Source organism: Lissotriton helveticus, chromosome 8 (genome assembly GCF_964261635.1).
Source record: "Lissotriton helveticus chromosome 8, aLisHel1.1, whole genome shotgun sequence".
NCBI classification, from domain to species: domain Eukaryota; kingdom Metazoa; phylum Chordata; class Amphibia; order Caudata; family Salamandridae; genus Lissotriton; species Lissotriton helveticus.
In genome coordinates, this window is record NC_136069.1 from 163,333,525 (window position 1) to 163,355,141 (window position 21,617).

At 45.3% G+C, this 21,617-nt stretch overlaps 1 protein-coding gene across 1 annotated transcript in view; it reads left to right on the plus strand.

Moving 5' to 3' along the window:
• The first annotated feature begins 21,021 nt into the window (after nt 1-21,021).
• DSCAM (DS cell adhesion molecule) overlaps nt 21,022-21,617 on the plus strand; it is a 959,122-nt gene continuing 958,526 nt past the window's right edge. Inside the window, exon 1 of the mRNA XM_078656818.1 lies at nt 21,022-21,195. Coding sequence (XP_078512944.1) covers nt 21,153-21,195 — 43 coding nt within the window. The 5' untranslated portion in view covers nt 21,022-21,152. The remainder of the gene's footprint in view (nt 21,196-21,617) is intronic.

A 21,617-nucleotide genomic window follows, 5' to 3' on the forward strand; every position in this document is an offset into this window, starting at 1 on the left:
GTGTGTGCACGTACATGTGTGTCTGTGTGGATGCTTGTCCACATTTGGGCCCTCAGGCTTGTGTTGTTGCCAGATATTTCAACATGTGTGCACGTTACATTGGACATGGGTGCACACAGGATGTTGTTTGTGAGTGAACATTTGTGTGTGTAGTTAGCTGTATTGCCTTAGATATTGGTCACGTCACACATATAATCACTGTCTGCAACATGTATTGTTTGCATTGTGTTGGTCAAGATGTGATAGTGTGGCACAGCTATGCGGTGTTGGTCAATTGACATCTGCTATCATCTACTCCCACACAGGAGGGCTCCAAATGTGTATCGACCATACACTGTCCTGGAGGACATGGTTAACGAGGAGGTGATCCGCAAATTCCGGCATGATCGACGTAGATTGCTGGAGCTTGTAGCCCAATTGTCACCTCATATGCTGCCACGCAGGACATATCCAGGAGCTATTACACCCACAGCAAAGGTGATGGCGGCCCTTCACTTCTTTACAACTGGCACTTTCCAGTACACAATTGGTCATGCCGGGGGGATGTCCCAATCCATGTTCAGCATGGTACTGCGGGATGTTCTGAATGCCATGATGCATTACAGGGATGATTACATCCATTTCCCACGGCCGGCAGAGTTGGCAGCAGTCAAAGGGGACTTCTATGCCCTGGCACAGATACCACACGTAGTGGGTTCCATTGATGGCACACATATTGGTCTCATTACACCCCAGGCACGTGAACCTGTATATAGGAATCGGAAGCACTACCATTCGATCAACATGCAAGTGGTGTGCCTGGCTGACAACATCATCTCCCATGTGTGTGCCAGATTTCCCGGGTCCGCCCATGACTCACACATCCTGCGGAGCAGCATTGTCCCCCAACTGATGGCTAATCTGCGACCAGAACGTGCGTGGCTTGTAGCTGAGTGTGCTGTGAGGACAATTGTGTTGTGAGTGTGCTGTGAGGACAAATGTGTTGTCAGTGTGTTGTGAGGACAATTGTGTAGTATGTGTGGCATGGTGTTGCCACCAATCCTGGTAATGATATTTGTGTCTGTCATCCCCCCACCTAGGCGGCTCTGCGTACCCAAACCGGCCGTGGCTGCTGAGCCCTATACGGAATCCTACTACCCCTGGTGAAATGCGTTATAATGATGCCCATGGGAGGACACGTCGAGTGATAGAACGTACTTTTGGACTGCTGACGTCTAGGTTTCGCTGCCTTGATAAAACCGGAGGGGCCCTGCCATACTCACCAGGCAAAGTCTGCAAAATGGTGATTGCCTGCTGCATGCTCCACAACCTGGCATTGCGAAATAACATTGAACTGATCGTGGACCCTGAAGACCAACAGGTTGCTCCGCCCCCCATCCCACCCATGTCCACTGATGAAGATAGGGGGGAGGAAGAAGGTGTGGACCAGAGGCGTCAGCTCATTGATCGATATTTTGCTTGAATGTAAGTAGCTACCTCTTGTGCAGATAGACAATGCGTGATGGATGCTTGCTGGTGATGTCTTGGTGTGCTGTGTCTATGCTGCCTGTTCTGGTATGTTCTGTTAGCAGATGTGTGTGTGAGATGTTGTACATGCAATGCTCCCTGATGTGTGTCCTGTGATCCACTGAATTGGTGATGAGTGTGGTTTGTGGGATGTTGCAGTACATTGTGTTGTGATGGGTGTGAATCACTTTCCTGACCTGTGCTTGTTGTTCTGTCATTTTCCCTAGGTCACCCCCACAGTGGCATGATTCTCCAGAACATTGATCCCTGCACCTGGTAATGACAATTTATTAGACAAACATGTGATTAAAACATGGAGGTCACACAGCAAAGAGTGTTAACGTGGTGTTTATTTACAGGTTGTGGATTGATGTTGGTGCATATTTACAAGTAGGTGTTGGGGGTAATGAGAGTTGAAGGTCATGGCAGATGAAAACACCGTGGGGACACCACATTGTGTGATGTCCACCTAGTCCAACAGACGTGTGCCAATGCATGGCATTGTGGGGCAGGATAGTTGACAGGGTGAATGGCAGGCTCAAGGAAGGGTGAAGTCACTGACGGCCCCTCTTCGAGCGGGTAGGTGGTGCACTTCCACTGCTCTCAGCTGCATCCAGCCTCGGACGGTCCTCCGTCTTGGAACCGGAGTGGAGACAGCTGTGGGGGCAGGTTGGTCAGGGTCCACCTCCCTTTCCATGGCCTCAGGTGATGGTGGCGGTGGTGTTGGTGACCTGTCCCGCTGAGCAGTTGGGTGAGGGGGAGGTGGTGTGGCGCGGGATAACCAATCCCTCCACAGAGCAGTTTGCTGGCCCATGAGGTCCACAATTTGGCCAATCCGTGTGTCAATGGACCGCAAAAGCTGGCTGTTCTTTGCGAGTCTTGGTGGGCCCGATCGGACTGGGCCTGCGACCGCTCATAGGAGGCATTGACTCTGGCGATGGCTTCCAGGGTCTCGGCCCCAGGATGGGGTGGTTCTCCTTCCCGACCTCGACAAGCAACTACACTCCTGGTTGTGAGCTGTGGCCTCAGCTGTGTCCTCTCCCGCCCACTCTCCCTGCTAGCCTAGGATGTCGATGGGCCATCATCGGGTGATGGGTCAGGCAGGGTGGCACAGGCAGGAGTGGTGGTGGTGGTGGTGGTGGTGGTAGCTGCACTGCTCACAATGGCAGGTGTTGGTGTAGTGACACAGGCCAAGGTGGTGGAGGCCGGGATGTCCTGGGAGCCTGATGGCCCTAGGAGTCTGCTTGGGCCAGCTTCGTCCTCTGCATCCGAGCTGTCAATTGGATAATCCCCAGAGAGTCCTGGATGTGAGGGGGGCGACTGGTGATGGCGGCTGCTGCTTTCGCCGGTTAAGTTGCGATCACCTGAGGGACAAGAGTTTCAAAATTAATGCTGTGGACATGACATGTTTTTTGTTTTTACATTACAACTCATTATGGAATCAGGACACCCCCCACCCACCACCACCCTCTCTGTAGACATGGGGGCCTGTTGGGAGTTGTAGTGCTGGTCTCTCACACCCCCCACCCATCACCACCCTGCCTGTTGACATGGGGGCCTGTTGTGAGTTATAGTGCTGGTCTCTCACACACCCCACCCACCTCTCTCACAGCCTCCCCCACCCACCACCACCCTCCCTGTAGACATGGGGGCCTGTTGGGAGTTGTAGTGCTGGTCTCTCACAGACCCCACCCACCTCTCTCACACACCCCCACACCCACCACCACACTCCCTGTAGTCATGGGGGACTGTTGGGAGTTGTAATGCTGGTCTCTCACACCCCTCACCCACCACCACACCCCCTGTAGACATTGGGGCCTTGTGAGTTGTAGTTCTGGTCTCTCACACCCCCCACCCACCTCTCTCACACCCCCCACCCACCACCACCCTCCCTGTAGACGTGGGGGCCTGTTGGGAGTTGTAGTGCTGGTCTCTCACACACCCCACCCACCTCTCTCACACCCACCACCCACCACCACCCTCCCTGTAGACATGGGGGACTGTTGGGAGTTGTAGTGCTGGTCTCTCACACCCCCCACCCACCACCACCCTCCCTGTAGACATGGGGGCCTGTTGTGAGTTGTAGTGCTGGTCTCTCATACCCCCCACCCACCACCACCCTCCCTGTAGACATGGGGGACTGTTGGGAGGTGTAGTGCTGGTCTCTCACAACCCCCACCCACCACCACCCTCCCTGTAGACATGGGGGCCTGTTGGGAGTTGTAGTGCTGGTCTCTCACACACCCCACCCACCTCTCTCACACCACCCACCCACCACCACCCTCCCTGTAGACATGGGGGCCTGTTGGGAGTTGTAGTGCTGGTCTCTCACACTCCCCACCCACCTCTCTCACACACCCCCACCACCACCCTCCCTGTAGACATGGGGGCCTGTTGGGATTTGTAATGCTGGTCTCTCACACACCCCACCCACCACCACCCTCCCTGTAGACATGGGGGTCTGTTGGGAGTTGTAGTGCTGGTCTCTCACACGCCCCATCCACCACCACCCTCCCTGTAGACATGGGGGACTGTTGGGAGTTGTAGTGCTGGTCTCTCACACCCCCACCCACCACCACCCTCCCTATAGACATGGGGCCTGTTGGGAGTTGTAGTGCTGGTCTCTCACACACCCCACCCACCTCTCTCACACCCCCCACCCACCACCACCCTCCCTGTAGACATTGGGGCCTGTTGGGAGTTTTGGTGCTGGCTGCTTTGACAACATGCAAGGCCAGGAACGTAGGAGGCAACATTTGTGTTTGGTCATGTTGGGTGCATTGGAGCCCAGGACTTCACATTTGGGTGACTATGTGGCCCACATGCATGGATTGGGGACAGGGAGATGTGTTGGCAGTTGTGCAAGGCAGACCATGGCAGTGTGATAGTGGTCATTGGTTTGTACTTACCAGCCTCTAGTCCCTCCTCGATTCCTTCCAGGCTCTCAGGGTGCAGTATGCCCAGCACCTTCTCCTCCCATTCTGCATATGGTATGGGCTCCGGGGAATGCCGCCGCCAGTATGGTGTGCCTGCAGGTGGTTCTTTGCCCTGATGCCTATCACCCTTGCCTTGAGGTCGTGCCACCGTCTCTGGATCTCATGTTTGGTGCGTGGCACGGTCCCTGACGCATTCATTCTGGTCACTATCCTGTCCCACATGTTGTTTTTGGTTGCCAAGGTGGTCTGCTGGACTAGGGTGCCGAAAAGATGTGGTTCGACACGGATGATTTCATCCACCATGACCTTGAACTCACTGTCTGTGAACTTGGGGTTTTTCTTGGGTGCCATGGTGTGTGATGTGCAAGGTGTGTGTCGGGTGGGGTGTGCCGGTGTGTGGTGTGTAGGGATGGTGTTGTGGGTGTTTGTGTGGTGGGTGTGTCTGTGTGCAGGTTGTATGTGTGTTTGTGTGTGTCTGCTGTTCGTGGTTTTGTGGCTCTTGCTTGCAGCTATGCTGTGATGCAAAGGACTGTGGTAGTGGGAGGGATTCATTTTATACTCTGTGTGGTGATGGTGTCCCAATGGTTGTTGGCAATCAGGTGTTCTGTGGGTGTGGTGTTTTTGGTGCATTTTTCGGTGCTTGGGGGGTGTCATTGGGGTGTGTAGTTGCTGGGGGTGGGTGTTTCAGGTGGTTGGTTGTACTGTTTAGTGTGTTTTCTATTTACTTCCGTCTGCCATTTTGTAATCGGTTTGACGGCAGGGATGGTGTTTGTGTGGTCCTTCCGCAGTCATGGTCCATTTGGCGATGCATTGTTTCTGCGGCGGTCAAGGACGGTGGTGAGTTCCGTTGGTGTGGTGGCGTTATCCTAATCGCGCAGCCGGACCCTCCTCAGGTATGACGGTGGTTGGACCTGTTCCCGCGGTCATGTTCGTCCGCGGTGGAGGGTGTTTCTTTAGAACCGTCCCCTTACTGCGGTCTTTGGTGTGCTCCGTCCGCCGCGGACGGTGTTTGTTATGATCCGTCTGCCGCGGTCGGAGTTTCTTGACATAAACATCCTAATCGCAACCGCGGATTCTCCGCAGTGGGGTTGGGAGTGATTTTGCCGCGACCATGGCAGACGGAACACATTTTCGTCCGCCATCCTAATAGGCCCCAGATTTTGGCCCTCTACCACATCTGCTTTTTAATGGTTTTATTTCTTCTTCCACTGTGTGGTGGTCATTCAGCCTAGTTTTCTTTAAGTTTAAGTTTACTAAGGGCAGCAAACAACTGCAATACAATAATTAATATAGGGCATATTAACAAAAAATAGAACCAGAGTAGTGAGCATAAAATTCAATACATGAGGAAAATATTGAAAAAAATACATATAAGTTTACGAAAATATTAATTCTACACTGTTAAAAACTGTATACCTACATAAGGAATGTGGGGGAGGGAAGCAGGGGAAAGGAGAAGAATGTGCAACCACATTTTATAAATTATAAAAATGATAATGGCAAAGAACTGTAAACATTATGAAAAGAAAGAAAAAGTAAATATCATACATATAAGTTTATGAAATAGTATCCCATCTCTAATAGCATAAAAAATGCAGCAGAGTGGAACTCAAGGTGGCTTCCTTAGTTTGACACAGTATTAAGGTTATTAACAGGTGAGGTAGAATGGGATAAATACGTAGTTAGCAGAAGCTATGAGATCCCTCTTTATGGCTAAAGATATAGGAGAGACATAGTTGGTCTCTAGTGTGTGATAAAAGCAAATGACATTCCACCAGAACATTGAAAGTGACATTCTGAGCTTGTTTCCAATTTGATGTTATTAAGTGAAAAGCAGCAAGTCTATTAACTTATAACGTGGGGTAGTGGGTGGCAATTGAGACTCCAAACTACCCAAACTACCCAAAAGATATTAGTTAAGGGGAAAAGGAATAGCAATTTCAAGAATCTTATGAATTAATTCTAGTCCAGGCTAGTTTTCAAAACTGATGAATAGGAGGGCATTCAAATAACATTTAAATCAGCAATTGATCAACTAAAGAGGGTTTTGGCCCATACATCAGTAAGTCTGGCCCAATATCAACAAGCACACAACTACACACATGCCAGTACTGATTTTAGTTGGTGGTTATTCCAATAGAGCACCTCTGACACTTCGTGTGATCTAAAGCATATGTTTTTATTTCTTTTCTTTCATTTTTAAAAGTTAATTTCTTTGAGGAATAAATCAATTATTTGTAAATTTACATTGCTTTTCACAGGAACAACATTTAAAGTGATTAGTGATTTAGGTCATACGAAGTGTCATGTGTGCTCTAATGAAATAACCACCAACTAAAAGCAGGACAGGCATGTATGTTGTTGTGTGCTTGTTAAATCAGCAATTGAGCATGAATAGGACTAGCAAAAAAAGTTGCAATTGAAGAAAAGGGTTTTAGGGTTACAGGAGTAAATAATAAGCAAAGTTAAGGGTTGATGTTCTATTCACAGCCCATGTCGTTTTATGGAGCTTAAGCCATATCTTATCCCATAAGAATGTAGGACAACATTTAATGAAATCCTTTTCCCAAGGTAGCTCAGTCTTTGACTTGGCTCTGTCTGAAGTCATTTGCAAAGATTTATAAATAGCAGATGCTGATGGATTATTGTTTAATAATTGTTAGAACTGGCTATTTCTGGTAGGCTAAGGCTGACGCCAAAGCCAGGCAGAAACTACCATTCTAGTCAGGGCAAGGGAGTCAAACGCCAAGATAACCCCTGCTCACCCCTTTGGTAGCTTGGCACGAGCAGTAAGGCTAAACTCGGAGGCAATGTGTAAAGCATTTGCGCCAGCGCACAACAGCAACAACATCCTAGACACACCACAAAAGGAACTCCACACAAGGTTATATTAAAATAACTTTTATATTGTCAAAACACATCAGATAGAAATCACACATGTACATTGTGCCAACTGGCACGGGCAATATTCATAAGGGATTATTTACAAGACAGGGCCACATAGGCCACTGTCAGAATCAACACTTTTAGAAATAGAAATACTGTCAGAAATTAGAATAAAAGGATATAAAATAACAGTTATAAATCACATCTAGTAACTACTGGGAACAGGTAAGTACCACCTACGCAACCCTAAACACCTTACGAGAATGTCACGCAGGGGACCAGGACCTCACTAGGACCACCTGTACTGGAAAGAACAACCACCTAAGAATAAAATACACTTAGGGTATCAGCAAGAACACATTACACATGATGCCTAAAACATTCAGAGGTGTAGGGAAAAAGGTAAACACATGATGTATAAAAACACATTCAGCGGTGTAAGGAAAGAAAACACATGATGCATAAAACATTCAGAGGTGTAAGGAAGGAAGACACATAATGCATAAAAACATTCAGAGGTGCCAGAACAAGGAAGACACATGATGCATAAAAACATTCAGAGGTGCCAGAACACAACTCAATAGCGCAAAAACTCATGATGCATAAAAACATTCAGAGGTGAAATAAAACCACACAATTGCACAAAAACTCACATAAGCCACTACCTGTGGCAGTCCCTAGGCCAACTGGCCTTGTTGGGGCTAGGACGCCCTGTAGTCCAAAAGTCAGGGGCCTAAACGGTGCAGGTGCCCACTACTTGCTGGGCACCTGTGGACAATCCCAAGCGCCTAAACGCTGCAGCTGGCACTAAGTGCTGTGCAGCTGTGACTGGCCGGGCACCTCTGTGCCATCTCTGTCCCTCTCAGGGACTCACTCTCCATCTTGCGCCTAAACGGTGCAGCTGCCCACTAATTGCTGGGCAGCTGGAGACAAAAACTGCGACAGGGCTCTCACTAGCTGTCAGGGACCCAAAACTGCGCCAGACTGAGCCATCTGGCTCTGTAAATACCTGTAGTGCACAGGGGAGCCTTATAGGCTCTCAAAACACAAGGACTGCGCAAAACTGAGCCCTCTGGCTCTAGAAACACAAGGCAAAACATGGGGACAAGAACCTGGGCCCTTCAGAGAAATATAGCCCGCGTTGGAACAATGTGGCTCAAACAGATGTGCCCCCGGAGCCATCTAGGCTCTCTAAACGAACATGCCCCCAGACGCTGTACCTTCACAGGCACCGACCTGCGTCCCCACGGAGCCTCTCGGGGCTCTAAAACAGTTATACCCCTCGTTTGAGCGGCCCGCTGCTGGACGGGGCCGCTCAGCACCTTCACTGTGCCTGGGGCAGGCACCAACACATCGGAGCCCCAGCATCACTCACTGGCTATTCTTAGGCTGCGGTCTGCCTCCTTCCCGCTTAGGCTGCAGGCTCCTTTACACTTCCCCCGGGCCTCCACTCCGGGTGCCCGGGACTCGGCTCTTCCTCCGCGCTGGCGGCCCAGGGGCTCTCCCTAGCTCACGGAAGCCCCGGGCCGCGGGAGAGCTTCACTTTCTCATTTCCTGGCGCCACCGCGGGATTCTCGCACCCACATGGGAGCCCCGTTATCCGCCCGCGCCAGTCTTTACCCGGTCCCCCATCTCGGGACCGGGACTTCCTCAGCTGGCGCCGGCGAGGTTCCAGCACTTCCTTTTCGGCCGCATCATTTCCTCTTCCGTCCGCGGCCCCGCCCACAACCAGGCAGGCCGCGGTCGCGGCGGCCATTAATTAAAACAGCTCGGGCCACGGCGGCGACTCCACTGGTGCCAAACAAGGGGTGGGCACCCTCGATTCTCAAAATAAAGTCGGCACGCGGGGTGGACACCCGCCAAGGGCGCCATAAAAGGGGTGGCACCCGTAATTAAAAAATAATTAAAATACGGGCCCTATGCAGCAACAGCGCCCAGCGCTGTAAGAGTTAAACAGCGCTCCCCAGTAAGAAAGATAAAGCGCTCTCAAGCGCTTAAGGGCAAACACAGCGCTCCCAAGCGCTAGGAACAACAAGTCCAGCAAAGTCCTTCAGAGGATGCAGCAAAGTCCTGGGGGGATAGGAAGAAGGTCCAAAGGATCCCAGGGCAAAGCAAAGTCCCCCAATCAGCCCAGGCAAGGCAGAGGGGTCCCCCAGAAGTCTTCCAGGCATCCATCAGGTATCCAGGGGCTGGGCAGGGCCCAGGTATTACCCTGGGCCCAAGCAGCAGCACGCCCCTGGCAGATTCAAGTCAGAAAACAAGAACATTTTGGAAGGGGACACAGCCCCTTCTTATACAGAAAAAAGTATTTGAAGTCTTTGTGCAAGTGGGCCCTGAACCCGGTCTAAACCAGTTCTTGGGTGTTGCTGGAGCCCTTGGGCTTCCTGACTTCCTTCTTTCTTTCAGTATCAGGGACAGAGGTGACAGTTGCCCAGCGGGGAGGTGGAGCCAGCATTGTGGCAGGCAGGCACAGCCTCATTCACTCCCAGGTGCTATCTCCTCCCACTTCCCTGGCAGCAGATGCAGCCTTTCATCCACGGGCTGACTCAGACAACCTCCTGGGGGCTCCCCAGCCCCTGTCATCCTCAAACCAGACTGTCAATCAACAAGCAGGCCCAGGCACTCCTGGGCCAGGCTCACCAGCCATTCACACGCCAGGCACATATTACACAAATATGCCAACTTCTAAAAGTGGCACTTCTAGACTAGACACAATCATGCCGCATATACCATTGCGCAGCATTCAGTCTCACGAGTTCTCACATACCAAACTCGACCCTGCACTCCCCACACATCAGGAACTACCATGGGCATACATATTCCCCATTCATTCCTATGGGAGGGCAGGTCACTCACCACACATACACAGAGAGCAAACACACTTTACACTGTACCACAGTGACAAAGTGCGCAAAGACCTAAAATCACCAACACCAGGTTCCAGGAACAGGCTAGGAAAAAGCAAAAAAAAGTTTCGCGGTGAACCTGCCAGAAGGGCCAGGTCCAACAATAATGGAGAAAGTGTACCAGACATGGAAGAATAGGGAAGGATGTAGATGGCAATGTGGAAATGCATTGATTGAGGGAGGTACATAAGGTACATAAAAGTTCAGGTTGTGTTCTGGAAGTAGATGGTAGACAACATTTTGTTTGGATATCAGAAAAGGATAGAGGTTGACCATTGGTAAGAAGTTGCAAAACCTAACACAAACCTTTTGGTAGGCAAGTCTTCCAATATATAGAAACATTCCGAATTTTTGTGATTTATTATGTCAAATGGGTTGCTGTTGATAGGTAGCAATCAAGGGATATGTTGATGGTCGAAGAGGTGCCAGGAGTTTGCAGCAATGGGAAATAATTGGAGAGCGTGAATGAGGACTATTTGCTGTGATAGCAAGAATTTCCTTAAATTCCAAAGGGGTGATAAGAGATTTCTCTAACTGTAGGAACAAAGGAAGGTCTAATGGGAAATCAGAGGAAAGTCATTAGGCAGCTTGTTTTAAAGAGAAAGCATAATGGTATTTTTTTTAGTCTGGGAACGTAATGCCGCCATTAGATTTTTCATTTCTTAGCCAGGATAAAGCTGTATGAGGAGATTTGCCTTTCTAGAGAAATTTTGATAAGAAAGAGCCTATTTTCTTAAAATAATAACCAGGGATGTGAAAGGGAATCATAGCAATAAAATATAACATCAAGGGAGTGAGCATAATTTTTAATAAAGTCAATTCTGCTCTACCAAGAAAGAGTGGGTGCCATCAGGCACTATTATCATTTAGTGCTTTGGTAATGTAATCAAAATGTAATTTTAAAATTTCTTTAATTATCTTTGAAAACCACAATCCCAGATACCATATTTTGGAGGGTTGCCAAGCAAAACCTGTGTGCTTAAAAAAGTTGCTTATTAAATAAAACATTTAAAGGAAATACCTCACATTAATCAGTATTAAGCCATTAACCTTGTGGGAAAAAGTGTTAAGTTGTTGGAGAAAAGGAAGAAAGGAAGCTGTATGGTTGGAACATAGTAGAAGGATTTAATCAGCATAAACTGACATCTTAATTTTGTGAGATCCATTCTGAAAACACGAAATAAGTGCATTTTGTTGGATTTTGGTTAGAAAGGGTTAAAGTGCAATAATAAAAAAAAAAGGTTTTGAGACTCTCACGGGTGAATAGCACGCTTACAATTCCCCTGAGTGATTGATTGATTGGTGGACAACCTTAGCATATCCCTCTAAACAAAAGAAAATACTCTGAAGGCATACTGTTAACAGAACTTGCAGCTTTAGATCCTGTGTATAACAAAGAAATTAAAGCAATCAGTTTAGGTGGAAAATCAATCAATTTTAATGCCTGAAATATAAAATCCCAACCAATCCTATCAAATGTTTTTTCTGCGTCTAAAGCAATACCAACGATAGGATGATATACTGTAAAGGCCTTGCTTAGGACATTAAAAAAGACTTGAGCATTGGCAGAGGCTAATCGACCCTTAACATAACCGAACTACTCAGGGCCTATGAGATCAGACAGCACAGGGTCAATGCGCAATGCTAAAATCTTTAGAAAGTGTTGTAGTCAATATTGACTAAATGGATGGGATGGTAATTCTTGCACTGTGAGAGATCTTTATTATATTTTGGAATTAAGCAAATCTTGGCATCCTTGAAGGAGCCCTAAGAAGCACTGTAGTGACGAATAGGTTAAATAAAACTAAAAGGTTGGGAAGGAGAAGTTTGTCAAAATGGCTATAAAATTAAAGAGTAAAGCCATCATGCTCAGTAGCTTTCCCTCTCAGTAGTATAGAGACTGCATGAGTGACTTTTTAAAGTAAAATATCATGCTCCAGTGGATCAAAATGAATATGAGGTAAGGGAGGGGAAGCAATATTTTGGAAGTATTTAATAAGATCTGATGGCAATGGTTGTGTTTCTTGAAAATATAAATTTGCATAAAAGTTAGCAAATTAATTTAAGAAGTCCTAAGCAGATACTATGTACAGTTTCACAATGATTCTATTTTGGTTCTATCTCTCTGATTTTTAAATAGTGTGCAAACAATTTTCCCATTCTATTTTGACCCTCATTATAACGAGCACTGCCCTTCAATAGGTAAGAATAAGCTGCATTTGTAGTTAATGTGTAAAAGGAAAGTTTGGCATCAAAGAGATGTGTAGGGAGGCCTTGTTTTTAGAGTATTAGTAGGTATATATATATTTTTTATTCTTTCAAGTTATTTGTTGGATTTGGCTTCCATAGATTTTTTCTTTTGTGAGACAAAATGTATTATAGAACCTCTTGCCGATTTGCTTTAAAGGAATTTCTAATCATTGCAAAAGAAGAATCAGGTGTAGCGATAATAACAAAAAATTCAGAAGCACAAGCTTCAAATTGGGATGTGAATTTAGTATCCAAAGTAGTGAATTGTTAAACCACCACCTACCTGCATGTAGTGAAATGAGTATACAGTCAAGGTCTGTGTATACCGGTGCATGGTCTGATACCAAAATTGATCTTATATCAGACTAAAGGACATGTTGGGCATATGATTTTACTGAGAAAATTATAGTCTATGCGGGATTGTGAGTGGTGTGGGGCCAAATAAAAGTCTATTGCCGGAGATCCGGGTGGCATAACCTCCAAATGTCAACTAATGATTTACGCTGGATGGCTGATTTGAATTGTGAGTGACTTTTAGAGTAAATAAACTTGACTGTAGAATTCCTGTCCAGTATAGGATCATTAATTTGATTGCAGTCACCACCAAATATAATATATTCATCATCATACAAGATCAATTTTGTAGAAATGTTTATCTAAAAAGTATTGTCACAAGAAACTGGACAGTATACATTAAATAGTACCTTATCAACAAGATGTTTAACAATGATCATTTGACCTTCAGAATCAGATTCTTGGTTAACAACTGTAGCATGTAACTTTTTGTGGCAAAGAATCAGTACTCCATTTTTCTTCTCCAAAGCTGGGGAAGCAAACACATTACCTACCTAGCATATTTTTAACTTTGCAACCTCCAGTCCAGAAAGGTGTGGTTCTTGATATAATGCAGCATCTGTTATTAGTTTGCTAAATGGGATTGCCGCTTACTAGGGTTACCTAACTCTTTAATTCTGTTTAAATACATTTTTATTATTATTTTGCTTACAGATGTGAGAATTAGTGACACGTACAAGGAAGGAGCACTACATTTTACCTAAACCTTTGATATTACACGTTGCAACCTAGACTTAATTACTGGAACAATAGTATACCAAATCATTGTGTCTGCAGTAGCAAGATTAAGAAAGAAATGAATCAAATATTGGGGAGAATGCAAGTTTTGCTTAATGAGGAGAGGAGGGAGAAAAGGATGACAGGGTAGGAGGTGGAAAAGAAGAAAAGACAGAGTGGAACCATAGCAAGAAACATCCACAAGGAAAAACAAAAAGACAGTACAAGTCATATAACTGATGACTGAAGCACATACCTACAAAACACAAAAATGAGAGGGAAGGTTGCAACACCGGAAGACGACAGCAAAAACACTTGAACCCCACAGGGTAGCAGGGCACCCTTAACTTGGAGAAAGACATCACATAATGGTGCAACCTTACAGGAATGAGATGCACAGACATTACAGAATTAAAGATTGAACTAGTGAGATTAATAAACATCATACCAATTAGACAAAAGAGAAACTATTACTTAATTATTATTAAAAGGAAAACTGTCAAGAGAATCAAGATGACATTCAAGTGAATTTTTGAAGTGTCCATATCTTCTGCTCCATGTTGCTGGAAAAATCTTTTAAGTGCAGCAGGCTTATCTTAAGTGGTTATTTTTTCCCTGTATGCCAATTTAAATAGACAAGGATGAATTAGACCATATCTAGCGTTCATAGCTCTCAACTGAGAATGCATATGTAGAAATTGTTTCAAACAATGTGCAGTAACTTTGGTCATATCCTGAGAGTAAAACAGTCTGTGACAGGCGCAGAAAATTACTTTTTTGGCTTTGACTGCTGACATAACTTGTAGCAAGTCTGTATAATGCAGGAAGAATAAAATGACTCCTCGTAGTTTTGTAGAAACTCTGTGACCAAGTCTATGTGCCTTTTGTATGCTGAGAGGGATGGTAATAGGCATATCAAGAGGTTTCAGCAGAAAAAACTGAAAGTAGACAGTCAGATTAATTCCCTCAGTGTTTTCAGGATGTCCATATATGTGCAGGTTGTTCCTGTGATTTCAATTTCAAGATCCTTGTTGTGTTTTCTGGGAAGAGTGATTTCCAACTCCAGATGTCGCAAGCTGAAGACTTTCTGTTTTTAGTTTTGCCATTAAAACTCGTGATTATAAAAAAGACCATTTATCCTTTAAATGTTTCAATGTTTTGGTAGTCACTTCCATGAAGGGTTTCAACACATAGATTTTTTCAAAAATCACAGCCATAGAAGCGAGTATAGATTTCACTGGAGATGGAGGGTCTTTTTTAAGTCTTTTGCTTGATCCCATTAGCATTTTACTTAATGAGAAAGCCTTGGAAAGTGTATCTGAATGAGATTCAGACTTCTGAGAGGTAGCGCCATTCAACTGAAAGAGTAACGTTGCTGGAGGTACCAGAAAGCTAAGGTTTCTTATTTACTCCATATACAATAAAGTGACAGAAAAAAAGAGAGGAAATCCAGGAAACTGTTGGTTTTCTACATGCACCCGAGGCAAGGATTTGAGTAGAAGTACAACTGAGGAGTTAGTTACAAATTAAAAACCTGTAATCTGGGCACTGTGAGTAAGTGTATCATGAATGCACAAAGTGTTGAAAAATAATGTTAATTATTTTCCCATGAAAAAGACAATTCTAGAGGAAAAAATAATCAATGAACCAAATACCTGAAAAAAACCAAAAGAAAAAATGCTCAGAAACTCGATCAGGAAGCATGAGAGCCTTTGAGAGAAGCTCACACTGGAAATTGACAGTCAAGAAAGATGGTCCAGAAAATAGCTGAACAAAACAAACAGAAGCACTAAATTGAGGCCACATGCAGTTGAATAAGGAACATTTTTTAAAGCGCTAGCCATTTATCTGAGGGGATACAAGTGACCTTAAGAAAGATAATATCAGCAGGGGCCATGCTGAAAAATACTCCTGAATCTTGCGATGTACTGAGGGAAAAATTAATGGAGCGCAACAACCCTAAACACAGAGTCCCATGAGGAGACGCGCCTGCTGCCTTCCAAAATGGTGGCTTCTCACTTTGCGGCAGAATCTCCCAGGGCCGCAGTAGAGGCCTGTAGTGGGAGTGCTGCTGTGCGCTGACGTGGGGAGGGGCAGGGTGGTGGGTAGTAAACTACAGAACATGGCCGATTAGAGGTCAGTAAACATATAAATAACTAAAACGAATTTTGTTTCACGTGCTGAACCCTGCCCCTCCCCCGTCCCACGTCAATGCCCAGCAGCACTCCCACTACAGGCCGCTACTGCAGGGCCAGCTGCACATGAAATAAATAATAATAGGGCCTGAAAATGGCTCCAGTAACTCAACAGTTCTTCAGGCAGAGACACATGCCAGTCTCCTCTGCCAGGTGAGCACTGGAGCGGCCTGAGGAATGCTGTAGGCCCCTGCATCCATCCTAGCACAGTGTGGTGCCACCTTCTTGGTTGGTGCTGAGACCACGCCCCCTGGGACAGCTTTCCATAACTACATGGTAGGCACTAAAATCCTGCTCAAGCCATCTGAACCCAAGTGGAATTTTACAGAAGATTAGCCTAAATACATAGAGCGGCCTCAGTACATTGAAGCTCAATCCCCCTGAAGTAGAGATTCTACTATGTCTGGGTCATGATCACTGGTCCAACCACTGTGGCCTGCTCTTTATTTCTTCCCCACTGAAACAGGTACTGGCAGTGAAAAGCTTAGCTTTGCCACCTGTGATGGTAGTTTTACCAGTGTTGTCCTGGGTCAATTATAGCATGGTAGTCTACCTGAGCTTTGCCTTATCATCTGTCTGACAATGCTTTAGAATGTGGCCTACAATGTCAAAGGTGCAGCGAGCATATAACACCGGAAAACTTTAAGGACATCACTGCTGCTACCCAAATCTTATATAAAATGGAGCTTACACCCCCCTGAATATCCACAGAGGAAATTATGCACCTGCATTGCTTTTATAATAGTAACAGGGATGTTCAAGCTGGTATTATAGACTTGGGACTGTCCTTTTCTGTACCGGTCATGTGATATTGTAAACAGAGTCAAACATCTTACAAAGCTGAGAACTAGCTATGTATGGTACATCTAAAAAGCCTTCACCCAGTCAACGTCTTAGGAGTAGGAGGCCCATCCATGTTGCTTAGATACCTATATTAAAGGAAAAAGAGACCAGTGATGCAGATAAAACACAGAATAAAAAAGCATGTTTTTCATATGTAAAATACAAAAATATTAAAAATGGTAAATGAGTGAAAAATGGCAAGTGACTGAAGAAGTAATGGAAAAGGGAATATATAAAAAGAATGTTTTTAGGAAGAAAGTAAATATCCAGGGTTGGAAAATACTTCTAATGAATTACAGTCATCAACCACCATTAAGCAATTGATTAGGCAAATAACACACATTGCAGGACTAGCACTTTGTAGTCTAGTCAGTGATATATGGGGCTCTAGTTAAAAAACTGCCATAGGATGCTAGGTGTTCTCTTCTAACATTGCTAGAAGGGAGTGATATTGCTATCTGATATTTGTACATTGAACAGCTGCCACACCGTGACCTCATAGCACAATTCCTTCGCTGATGGATTTGCACATATAGGGGCCGATTCCGATGTCGGACGGACCTGAGTCTGTCCGACATCAGTCAGGAAACGTGACTGGCCGGCCTACTGTTGTTGTCGGTTACGGCCCTGCAAGTACGATGCAACCGAACCCTGTTTGGTCGCACTCGTATGTTACACAATGAAAGCATTTTTTACAATTGTGGGCTGCACCACCAAATTATGTATCCAAAAATAATAATTACATGTCCATCCAATGTTGGAAATATTTGAAATTTCTTTATTCTTCCTTTGTTTTGTTCAAAATAGAGCACCAGGCAGCCAACGCATTTCGTTCTTTTAGACAAGAACTTTGTCAGGGCTGTAAAGATATTAAAAACAAGTGTATAGTACAATCTAATGTGCATAAAAACATACAAATATTATTAACACATTTGATACAATACCATAAGACAGAAGGACGAGATAAATACAAAACAACTACATTAAAACACGACATATCGCTACACACAGCAATATATAATCGATCTGATAAGACACATTGGACTAAACATAGACAAATGTCTCAAATTCATTGAGCGTATTAGTGTATTTCAACAAAACATGTACATAATTATATATGTTTTATACTCTTTATATGTCCAAGATTAATTTTTTTGTTGGAGAATCTCAAAAGCTTCGAACACCACATTATCTTCCAAGGTAAGTGATTGAGGAAGTACAAAAGCTAGACAATCATCAGTCATTGGCTTTTCATATAAATGCTTAATAGTAGGCGACAATAGTAATCCATTTTTTCATGTACATAATTGATAGTAAGCTACAATAGTAATCCATTTAGAAAAAGAGACAAAGGGAAACTGGTTTATAATTTTTAAAAAACAGGGTCGTACAGAAAAGTGTAAAGGCAGTGAGGTAGGAAAAAAATAGACATGTATAGCTATACCTATTGTTAGTCTCTGACAGTAAATAGACTGTTGTGTCTGACAATATATCATGTGGGTCCATTTGTAATCAAAGTATAAATCATATTATCCTAGTCCCTCGTAATTTGTGATTACCCGAAATAAGCTCTCATTATTTTTGTTAACTACAAATTACCATTTCCTATCAACTAAGAGTAAGCCAAAACTTACATAATTATTTTTAAATAATTATTGCCTGCCCACATTGTGAAATGGAAGGCTGCAGTTAATCCCTGCACCCTGTGGCCGGTACCCCAAGGTGTCTACCACAGGGCGCAGCGATCAACAGAGGGGCACCATAGGTGCCCCCAGGCCACCATTCGGCAGCCATGCACCCATGGGGGCCCTACTGAGGGCCCCCAAAGCCAGTTTCCGACTACCTTTTTGTGCCGGAAACACCGGTACAAAAAGAAGTGGAAACCTGCCATCGTACTCCCTCGGTCATAAAGAGGCGGCTGGGGGAGTACTGAAGGATTTCTGGATGGCGAACGGGCTCTCTGGGCCCGATTCACAGAACTAACTTAAGACAAAATCCTAAACTTACTATAATTTTGGTATTCACAGAAGGCACTTACTCATTTTGGTATTCACAGAAGGCACTTACTCATTTCGGTATTCACAGAAGTTAAAAGTCCTAACTTTAGGACTCCTAAATGCCTTCTGTGAATACCGAAAGTCTTAAAATTAGGATTTTTCTCAGTTTAGTAGTAGTAAAGATAGGACTCCTAACTTTCGGACTCCTAAATGCCTACTGTGGATACCGAAAGTCTTAAAATTAGGATTTTTCTCAATTTAGTAGTAGTAAAGTTGGGACTCCTAACTTTAGGACTCCTAAATGCCTTCTGTGAATACCGAAAGTCTTAAAATTAGGATTTTTCACAACTTTACTACTACTATACTAAGAAAAATCCTAATTTTAAGACTTTTGATTTACTGGCTCTTAAAATGGCATTGCAAAGCGGTATGAGATGTATCAATGTTTTGCAAATGTAATTTGGTCATTACTAACTCACTAGTTGGGATGGTGACCCATTTGTAAATGGGAAGTGGTTACTCTGGTTTCCCTTCCTCTTTGTGAATGTATAAAAAGTGTGTTGCTGAGTAGGCAGTGGTTCAGGGGACCACTGAGTACTGCCAAACAAACTTTTAAGAAAAAGTTTTAATAAATTAAATGCAGACATGTTTTTTTCAAGGAAAACGGGTGATATTAAAAACAAATTATTTACAGGTAATCACAGACAGGTTGGTCTGTTGACCCTATCAGGCCACCATCCCTGTGATTGTGACCAACTGTAGTAATTAAGAAAAAAGCAACCTTTATAATGAATATTCATTGGGCAGTGCGGTCTAGGACTCATTATGATTCCTTACTTTGAGAATCGACCTACTCGTACACAGTTTGGTTCGCAAAATCAGATTCCATGTGCAGAAAAGCGATATGCAATTTGCTACTACTTTTTGCAAATGATATCTTTGTACATCAGGCTTAACATGACTGTCAAAATTGCCAATGCAAATGGCAACATGAAATTCAAACAACTATGGGCTGTGCTCCTATGTTTTCACATTCCAAGCTCATCTACCACTGTGCCACGCCATTAAACCATTGGGTACCTGGCAACTGCTCATGCCGGGTATTGCCCTTGGGAAGCTTTGTCCTCTTGTGCCCAAGATACTGTGCAAAGGATCTCTGCCAGCAACTGATCTCCCATACTGTTGGCTGCACCAAAGTCATCCACAAGTCACCAGGTGGCACAATGTCCCATTTAGGCTATTGTCCATTTTACTAGCAGGAAAGATGCATTCATTGCAACTTCCTTATACATGCTCGATGGACAAATGCCGGCTATCCAAAGCATGCCTCCAGCCATTGAGTGTCAACCTTCAAGTTGAGGCGGTCGCATGGCCACGACTTGCCCTGCAGATCTGCATGTATGGCTGCAATCACTACTTGTGCATTGGGGATTTTGGTGCCCCTTGGCAAATTCTCTGAGGAATTGCAGCACAGCACCAGGACATACTGCAATGTGATAACCAACATACAATGCACCTGACCCTTCCGTAGTTTTTACGACTTACGTAATTTGATGCAACAAAAATATATAATTCCCATTTCGAATAGGGGCAATTTAACACTGAAAGAATTTTCATCATGATTAGAATTCTCGCGGCGCCCTCAATATCGTGATAGAGTGCACAGCCTCGCAAACGCTGAGGGGAGGTCATACATCGAACGTGTACGTCCTTCAAAACACCACCTTAAAAATATCTGCAGCGCTTCCAACCGAATCGCCGTGTGCACTGCGCGGCCGTACAACTGCAGCCTGATAGAAGCCACGCAGCATCCTCGTCGCCAATGAAGGCAGGGACGTGATGCAAAGCGCACCTGCCTTCAGTCGCATCAGCATCCCCCGCAGCCGCCTGCAGAAAGTTCTGCGCGCCCACTGGACATTCTGGCAGTGATGCCTTCGCCGAAGACACCTTCTGCAGCTTTAAGACGACAGAGTGCTGCCAGAGCCCTGTGATAGGGTTAGAGCCTCCCAGTGCTCCGCTCAGAGGCAGGGAAGGTTAGCAGGGGATCAGTGTGATTAACGCTGGAGCAGAGGAAAGATGTGCCTGCCTGCCCGCCTGCTGCCTGGAAGTGGTGGATGAGGGGCTGTGCGCGCGGAGCCTGCTTCCCTGCAGACCTAGGGCTGGACCGGAACAGGGATGCTCGGATGCTTGCATTTGAGGATTTTTTCACCTGTGGACCAGCCGCTGCGAACCTGCTGGGGTCTCCTTGAGCTGACAACACACCTGGACGTGCACCACCCACCCCCGTCTTCTCTCGAGCTGCACCTCTGAAACCGGGGGGAAAAGAAGCCAGGGAGCAAATGAGCAGGAGCGAAAAGGGAAAACACCTTCCTTAATTTAAGGGTCACCCGAGCAGCACGGGCGTCTTGCAAGCACCTAACAGCAACAACAAAAAAGGGCTGAGCCCCTGTTTCTCAGTCTGCAAATTTAGTGTTGCTTTTCTGAAATAGGGGAATATTAACAGCAAGGAACTGAGGGTGGCTCGCCCGGCATCCAGCTGCGACGATTGAAAGGAGCAGGGGTATGTGGATACTGGCCGCCTTCTTGCTCCAGAGCGTCTTGAATGGTGAGCAGCCAATTACTTTGTGATTCGTGTCATGCCAAATGCAAAGAGGTGATGGGTGTGCAGAAGAACGGGTGGGTTGCATGTTCCGTCCCTTGAGCTCGCAGGAGAGGGGTGTGTTGGCGCCGGCACACGGCAGGGGAGGGGGAAAGAGGATTAGACTGTAATAATGTTAACTAGTTTACCTGGCAAATAGGAATCATCCCATAAGCGAAGTCTAAATCTGCTTCTCGCAGGACATTGATGGGCGACGGAGAATGTGGCATTTGATAGATGCCAGGCTAAGATCTCACCAGGTCTGCACATCCTCAATGCCGAGGGGGTATAGGGTGTGTTATCACCTTTTTTATTTATGTCTATGAGAAAAATACTGTGACTCAGCTAATTAATAGAATCCCGAATGCCCCTTTTTTCATTTGGGAAAT